The following is an 8415-nucleotide window of genomic DNA, read 5'->3' as shown; positions in this document are numbered from 1 at the left end:
CTTCAGAAAAAAAATAAAAGCATGCTCATGTCAGATCTTAAGTTTTCTTCTTTTGTATATGAAGCTACCAATAAACTGGGAGATTTCCCTAAGATGGGCTGCAAGGTGAACTTATGAGATTCTGGACAACAGAGCTGGGCTTTACAGGCTCCTGCCACCCCCTCCCTTGGAGCGACCATGATCCAGCCAAGCCCTCTAGAGGATGCCTGTTGAAATGTCAGCCCCCTGCGGAATAGCCACGTGTTTGACTGGCAAAGAGGCATCTGAACCACTATGAGGCTTGGCTAGTAAACAGCTTCTCTGAGGAAAAAAGTCTTTTTGTTGTTGTTGTTGAACATCCATTTTTTGTGTCTCCACACGTGCTGTGTTTAAGGAAAATGAAATACAACTAACCACCAATTCCACATCCCACTATAGATGAAGTAACTTGTTCAGATAAAGCAATGGGTTAAACAGCTTGGGCCTTATGAAATTTCAATTTCCTTCTTAGCACATTTCTCATTAATAATTCAGTGTCCATTGCACACATTGCTATAAGAGTCTGTCATCATTTATTTAGTCTCTGATTCCTGTGATCAACACACTACAGAAGTTATTCTTTTCCTTTCAGGAGCACTTAGTTTTGAGAACTAAAACACATATATGCAAATAAGTGCCCCGATAAAGCAAGGGGGCAATAGAAATTTGTTTTCTGTTTTGTTTTTTTCTTTTCAGTTTCTGCATCCATTTCTGCATTCTGGACTGTCTGGTACAAATGGCCGGAAGAGGAGTTGAGCTTCTGTTGATGTTTGCCTCTCCTTAGGGTAAACTGGAGCCATGGGAAGAGAAGCTGAGACGCACAACACAGTGGGCGCCGCTCGGTTGGGAGGAAGCGGGAACCAACGAGAAACGAGACAAAGCTACAGCTTGAAAGAGGCCCAGCTCTGGTCGCTACAGGGTAGTCTTCTTGGGAACCCGCGCGTTCCAGATAAAGACTTGAAGGATCTCGGAAAGAAATAGGGGAGCTGGATGGAGTGATTCTTCCTTGGACTGGAACAATTGGAAAGCCCAAGGAAGCCTAGACTAGGGATGGTGGGGAGCCCCGGAGGTCGTTAAAAATCATGGTAATTGAACATCTGTTCTTTTTTACACAGAAACCGTTCAATTCCTAAATGAAGTGAGCAAACTTTAGGTGTGCCTACATTGATTTCTGTGTCATAAAGGTTTAGGAACGTGATCTAGCGCCGGGTCACTCGTCCAGGGACCTCAGAAAGGGCTGAAATACCAGTATTTCACGGAAAGACTCAAAGGTTGTCCTGCCGGTCCTGGAGTTGGTGACAGGTCTGGTCAGCAGCACTGCCGGCCCAGCGTGCATTTGGGGGAGTGGGCCTCCCCGCTCGCCGGGCCTTTACACTCGCTCCCCCGGGCCCGCCAACTCTCCCGGGTACAAAGTACGGCAGGGACGCGGGCGGAGCCTGTCCCAGCGGCGCAGCCGCATCTGCCCCAGCGAACACCTCGATGGATTTCCAACACCGCGCCCGGCACGTTCGGGAGGGAGCCTCGGGCTCCTTCCGCGCTCCCAGTCGCGCGTCCTCCTTTCTGCAGTCGATCTTCCTCCGGGAGACGCAGGGGGCTCTGGGCACGACAAGCTTCATTAATAGAGATTCGCGATGGTTTACTCAGGCCCCTGAACGCTCCCGCCCGAGAAGGGCTGCCTGCGGCGTTGTAACGCAGAAGCCCCTGATGCGCGGTTGTTGTCCTTCCCCCTCCTAACGCTCGCGGCTTGGGGCCAGTTTCTGCGACTCTAAGAGTATCGGTGTGGGCGCCTGTGCCGGGGTCAGGCCCAAAGAAAGGAGTGTGACCCCGCGAAGAACGTCACCGCGCTACCAGACCGCACCGGCACTTTGCACGCGCCATCTACGCGGCGGTCTGGAGGCAGCGCGCCCTGGGTAAGGAGGGCCGGGAGCTTCCGCGGCGGGTCTGAGGGGCAGGGCCAACGGGGCCGGGGGCTGGGGTTTAGGGCCTGGGACGATGGAACCGAAGGGGACTTGGGGTCCCTCAGGGCGGGGCAGCAACTGAGGGAACCTGAGATGAACTCCAGACATCAGTGCCTGAGGTCTACTTCAGTCTTGGCTTTGGACTGGAGCCGGGTGGGATGGGACGGAATCCAGATCTCTGGTCTCCTCCCACTCTCCAGGACGGCGGAGAAACTCCCCAGGTCCCCCTGAGGGGTGGGTAAAGGGTGCTGCAGGGGAACCCCGGAAGCAGCTGCTCTAGTTGATCCTAGCGCAGGACTAGGAAAGAAAAACACTGGGCGGGGGGTAATAAGCCACCTATATCGCCTTCCTCCCTCTTTTTCTCCCCCCTCCTCCCTTTTCGTAGCTGCTGACGCGCTGGTGGTGCCTAGTAATCATTCACCAGCCCAGGGCCGCGCTAGTTAATGGCTGTGCCGCGCGGGGCTCCAGCCTCCCGGCCTCCCCTCTCCACGCTCGCGTGTGCCCAGGCGCCCCGGAGCGGCAAGCGGCTGGGCGCAGGCAGCCGCTGGGCGATGCGCCCCGCCGGCGCGGGTCGGAGCCGCGCTCCCTGCAGCCGCCGCGCGCTCCCCCGAAGCGCGCGGCGGCTGTGAGCTGCGAGAGGGCGGCCGGGGTGCCAAGTGCGGGCGCAAGCAGCAGGGGCGCGAAGAGAGCGCTCCAGCCTCGGCAGCCCCATCGGGCCCCACCAGCTGAGATGTTCCCCAATGGCACCGCCTCCTCTCCCTCCTCTCCTAGCCTCAGCCCGGGCAGCTGTGGTGAAGGAGGCGGCAGCAGGGGCCCCGGGGCCGGAGCTGCGGACAGCATGGAGGAACCGGGGCGAAATGCGTCCCAGAACGGGACCTTGAGCGAGGGCCAGGGCAGCGCCATCCTCATCTCTTTCATCTATTCCGTGGTGTGCCTGGTGGGACTGTGTGGGAACTCCATGGTCATCTACGTGATCCTCCGCTATGCCAAGATGAAGACGGCCACCAACATCTACATCCTCAACCTGGCCATCGCCGATGAGCTGCTCATGCTCAGCGTGCCCTTCCTTGTCACCTCCACGTTGCTTCGACACTGGCCTTTCGGCGCGCTTCTCTGCCGCCTCGTGCTCAGCGTGGACGCAGTCAACATGTTCACCAGCATCTACTGTCTGACTGTGCTCAGCGTCGACCGCTACGTGGCCGTAGTGCACCCCATCAAGGCTGCGCGCTACCGCCGGCCCACCGTGGCCAAGGTGGTGAATCTCGGCGTGTGGGTGCTCTCGCTACTCGTCATCCTTCCCATCGTGGTCTTCTCGCGCACGGCGGCCAACAGTGATGGCACGGTGGCCTGCAACATGCTCATGCCGGAGCCCGCCCAGCGCTGGCTGGTGGGCTTCGTGTTGTACACGTTTCTTATGGGCTTCCTGCTGCCCGTTGGGGCCATCTGCCTGTGCTACGTGCTCATCATCGCCAAAATGCGCATGGTGGCCCTCAAGGCCGGCTGGCAGCAGCGCAAGCGCTCGGAGCGCAAGATCACCCTGATGGTGATGATGGTGGTGATGGTGTTTGTCATCTGCTGGATGCCTTTCTATGTCGTGCAGCTGGTCAACGTGTTCGCAGAGCAGGACGACGCCACGGTGAGCCAGCTGTCGGTGATCCTTGGCTACGCCAACAGCTGCGCCAACCCCATCCTCTATGGTTTCCTTTCGGACAACTTCAAGCGCTCTTTCCAGCGCATCCTGTGCCTCAGCTGGATGGACAACGCTGTGGAGGAACCGGTCGACTACTACGCCACCGCCCTCAAGAGTCGCGCCTACAGCGTGGAGGACTTCCAGCCTGAGAACCTGGAGTCTGGAGGCGTCTTCCGTAATGGCACCTGCACATCCCGGATCACGACTCTCTGAGCGCTGGCTTCGCAGGGGCCCTGTGCCAGGGGAGGGGGAAGATGAGGAGAAAGGGAGGCCGGGTGCGAGAGATGAAAGTATCCGGGGCGTCAGGGTGTTATGAGGCAAAGTGGGGCTAGGACGCTGCGCGCCCTGGGTGGAGAGACCCGGGAAAGGCGGGCGACAAAGGTGGAATTGGGCGCTATGCTTATACACTGGGAAGGCTTGCGGGCCCCTTTCTCCTCCGTCTCCTGCTTTCGCTCCTTCCTCTACTGCTCTTGCACTTCTGCACCCCTCTATGCTCCCCACTCTGCAACTTCGAGCTTTCCTTCCGCCGGGTCCTGCCGGTGCGGATCATGAACTCATTAACGTCGCCCACTCAGCCTGACCCTCAGCTCCCCCAGCCGTAATTTCTGTTTGTTTAAGCTGAGCCACAGTTACCGCCACGGGTTTCCCTCGGGGTGAGTCCCCAGCTCCCCCTTAGTCTCGTCCTCTCCTGCCCCTCCCCTCGCCTGGTTGTGCCTAGTGCCCCTAGCGGAGTCCGGAGAACCAGGCTCTCCTTTTGCGCAGCCCTGCTTTAAGGGAAGTCGGACTTGAGAATGAACTAGGCAGCTGGTCTTTTCTCCTGCTCCGTGAAGCGCCCTTGCCCGAGCCCCTCCACCAGTCCCACTGCACCCAGAGCGGAGCCAGGTGCTTAGAAAAATCGGTCCCGCGCTTCGAACCCCAGGCGTTCTGCAGTCCCCATCCAAATCTCCCTTTGGAGCATAAAGGAGCTGAGAACAAGCCACCGAGGGGTTTTTAGAAGACTCCGGGGTTTGGGTGTGGAGCGGTTGTAACGGAAGCCACCCTCCCGCTGGGCTCGCAACTGGCACTTTTGGTTTCAAAGACCAAGTGCGGGGCGCTCCCGGGACGCTGGTCCGCGTGAGGCCAGGCAGGGCAGGCACTTGCTCGAGGGCGCCTGGGAGCGTGGCTGCAGCTACACTAGGCTTTCTCCCTCACCCAAGCTTCTGGGGTGCAGATCTAAGAGTAACCACAGAGTCGGTTTCCTGCTCCGGTTTATCTCGAAGACCCGGCACTGGGGCTGGGAACTCGGGTGGCGCCTTCGGATCCTTGGCTGATCCCGACCGCGTCGCCGCCGCCTGCAGGCTAGAGTGCGGCCCGCCCGGCCCCTGAGGGTCGCTGCCTTTCCAGCGGTGCCTAATAAGTTATTTTCTTGTTTACCATATTTATTTATTTATTTGCGGTGTTTGGACACGCGTCTCTGCTTTCCTTTTCTCTACCCGGCTAGCCCAGGGCCTTTTCTTCAGGACACTGGGGGTGAGGATGGAGGTGGCGGTGGGGGGAAGCTCTCTCCCCAACGCCCTCCCAAAACCTCTCCTCTTTGCTGGGCCATCTTTTCTTATCCTTTCCTCTAGCCTATGTATTTTTGCTTGTGTCCGGTGAAGTTTGGAGAGTTCTTCATACTTTTCTTGTGTAGTTTCTTGTCTTGCAATAAATAAATGATAAGGTGAGTTAGCCTCCTCCTATGCAGAGCGGACAGTCTTGAACTCCTAGCTTTCAGCATCGCCGTACATATGATTTGAGTATATTCAAATCGTATCACGTATCATACATATTTGTTTATCTTGCCCTTTCGTCATGAGTCCATGAAACGATTGCCAAATACAGCCGCTGACGGTGACAGGTGCGAGACTGGCTGGAACACTGTCAGATTTTTCAGATAAAGGGGTTCAAGCAGCCCTCAAACCTGGAAGTGAGAAATCTGATTCAGACAGTGTTTAATCAGCGCTGAGGATGCCCCTGCTCATGTCTGTGCTTCCTCTAGGTTCCAGCATAGATGGTTCTAACATACAGTCTAGTTACCATCGTCACTTCTTTTGAGGACGTTAAAGTAGAGTCATTTGTGTCTCTGTTTAATCTTACCAACTACATTGGAAGCCTGAGCAGGGCATGGACCAATAATTTGACTTCTTTGTATTTCCTGAACTGCTTTCGTATGCTGGCTTGTACATAGTAGGCACTAAATACATGCTCGTTGGCTGATTATTTAAGTAAGCCAGAGTGTATCACAACTATTGGGAGATACTAACTCTGGGACTCTCAGGTTCTTTCACTGACATGATACACAATGGTTGAAATCACTATGGAAAAAGATGTTTTGTGTATATTTGCTTCAAGAAGCTTGTACTTTCCTGAAAGCAGTAACCAGGAGTTAAAATGTCCCTAATGTTTTGTTTAAAGTAATGAACAAATATGCTTTTGGTCATAAATCAGAAAGTTTAGATCTGTCCCTTAATAATGATATATTATTACTCCTTTGGAAAATAGATTTTCAATGGTTAAGAACAGTGAAATTTACAAATCAAAATCTTGATCGTTACTCTTGTAAGAGGGTACAAATCTAGTGCTCTTAACCTGTTACCGTTGTAATATTAACTAAATAAACAGATGTGTTATGTTGTTGCATGTTGTCTGACTTTGCCATTTGACTGTTTCAATGGATTGCTTGGAAACACACACACACACACACACACACACACAAACACACACACACTGGCTTGGTTGCTTTATATTTCTCTTGGATTTTAAGAAGAAAGGTTTCAGATTACCTTTGGAAATTTTACTAAGATTGAGGTTATACTTGAATTATTTTTTTAAAAAGAAAAGCCTGTTAGCTTAGAGAGAGAGAAAAAAAAACTTTTGAATCAGTATGAATAGGAAACAGTGCCCTCGGTTGCACCGTCTGTGGTTTGCTGTTGTCACCAAACGAACTATATAACATCTCAATCTCTCACAGATTAAATTACTGTCTGCCCTCATTTATGATCTCAGACTTTGTTGTGGGAGCTAAGTAATTGCTGATTTACATCCCGGGGAAAGATAATGGAAGGAAAAAAAAAGGGAGGGGGGGAGATTGCCTAAAGGTGTTCCGGAGGGCAATGGATAAAGAAACAGAAAAATCAGATTTTAACATAAAAGAAGAAAGACATATTTTATGCTTTGTTCAGTGATGGCCATTTCCATCCCTAGAAAAATTTAAGAAGGGACTAGAGGAGTTTTTTTTTTTTTTTTTAACAGACTTTATTTTTTAGAGCAGTTTTATTTTTACAGCAAAATGAGTGGAAAAGAATATTTTCCAAGCAGACAATAGCAGTGACTCCTGAACCAAAGTGGGGGATGGGGGTTTCAAATGCCTTCAAATGCCCTGTAGCTCTAGGCTTTATAGTTCTGTACATTTTCTCAATATGACTAAGGATAGCTGGACTTTTGTCTTTTTTTTCCCTTTGATTATTTTTAAAAGCTATAACAAGATGGCAAATTGAACTCATGACTTAAATGTGCAGAGAAACACATTTTGTTATTTTGGTTTTAACTAATCTGAATATTATTCCAAGCCCCTTCAGACTGGTTAGCTGGAAGTAAAAATTAAATAAGTGTTCAAACATCCAATTGGGCTGATAATGTAAATATGTAGCCATTTTCAGAAGATTTCAAAATTTCATTTAAATAAATTTAGACAGTCTCTTGGCTGGCCTCCTCTTCCTCTTTCGTCATCCCTAAAATCATTTGGAGTAAATATTGGGAAGAAGCTTTATGCATCCTAGTGGAGGAGGGGATGAGGTGGCGTTCTTGGGAAAGGGGCCCTCTCTGCCCTTTGCTCTCTGGAGCCAGGCCGTTTGTCCACCTGATGCTTCGTGGTTGCAGTTTGTTGAAATCTGCAGCTTCCGGAGCCTCTCATCTTGGCAAAGGCTGCTTCTCAGCTCCTGTGGGCTGCAGCCTCTCAGAGCCTTCCCAGCCCTCACGCAGCCACTAACCTGGTGGCCGGCCCCAGCCTCTGCCTAGGCGTGATCTCACCCTGCCCCAGGCCGCCCCATGGTGAGCCTCTGGGCTCAGTGGCTAGAAGGACTCTAGGGTGGCTCTAGACTGGTGACTCTCAGGATTTCCGCTATCTGATGTCTTTTTCTATGGCTCTGTCTCAGGTCTTTTACATCTCTCCTTACCCTCCTCCACCTCACTTACTAAAAACATTCCACATCCTCTTTGCACTAGAGGAAAAACATCAGAGTTGAGTCTTTCAGTCCTAGCCTTTGATGTGCTGAAGCAGAAAAAAAAGATTTATCAAATCTCTGTGACGCCCCCAATCCCACCACCTCACCTAATTGCCAAGCCTTTTTGCACTGCCTAGAAGTTGAAGACAAGCCCTCCCCTGTCCTAAGGTGCTGAGCCTTGCCTCAGGATGAGAGGCCACAATGAAACATGATTTATGGGGGAAGTTACAATGTATCAGTTTAGTGTCTATGAACTATAATCTCTCTTACTGGTGACTTCTGTGTTCCCAGGGTAGAATTTCTCAGGCCATCTTCTCACACAATACCCCCAAAAAGGATCATGTTTGAAAACCTTTGATGTCTCATCCAATTTAACCCTGACCACTGTACAAACTGCTGAATGTATGGTTTTGGGCTGAGAAAAAAGGCAAGGAATTCTCCTGGAGAATATTGTAGAAAATGTATTTTTTTAAAAATTGTGATATATTTCCAACTTATTTTAAACAAA

The 8415-nt window shown here is 51.5% G+C and overlaps 1 protein-coding gene across 2 annotated transcripts; it reads left to right on the top strand.

Annotated features, from left to right (window-relative positions):
- Positions 1 to 1448: 1448 nt before the first annotated feature.
- On the top strand, positions 1449 to 6324 carry SSTR1 (somatostatin receptor 1). 2 transcript variants are annotated; one of them, XM_014792109.2, is made up of 2 exons: positions 1449 to 1928; positions 2362 to 6324. In XM_014792109.2, exon 2 carries the CDS (start codon positions 2707 to 2709, stop codon positions 3877 to 3879), a length of 1173 nt encoding a protein of 390 aa, XP_014647595.1. In that variant the 5' UTR covers positions 1449 to 1928; positions 2362 to 2706; the 3' UTR covers positions 3880 to 6324. The 2 variants fall into 2 exon arrangements, with proteins under 2 accessions (XP_014647595.1, XP_087278503.1); XM_087422377.1 differs by having other exon boundaries at positions 1451 to 1928; positions 2748 to 6324.
- Positions 6325 to 8415: the final 2091 nt, after the last annotated feature.

Source organism: Ceratotherium simum, chromosome 3 (genome assembly GCF_057802395.1).
Source record: "Ceratotherium simum simum isolate JZ-2026a chromosome 3, ASM5780239v1, whole genome shotgun sequence".
Taxonomy (NCBI): Eukaryota; Metazoa; Chordata; class Mammalia; order Perissodactyla; family Rhinocerotidae; genus Ceratotherium; species Ceratotherium simum.
This window is presented reverse-complemented; position numbering and strand designations above follow the sequence as displayed.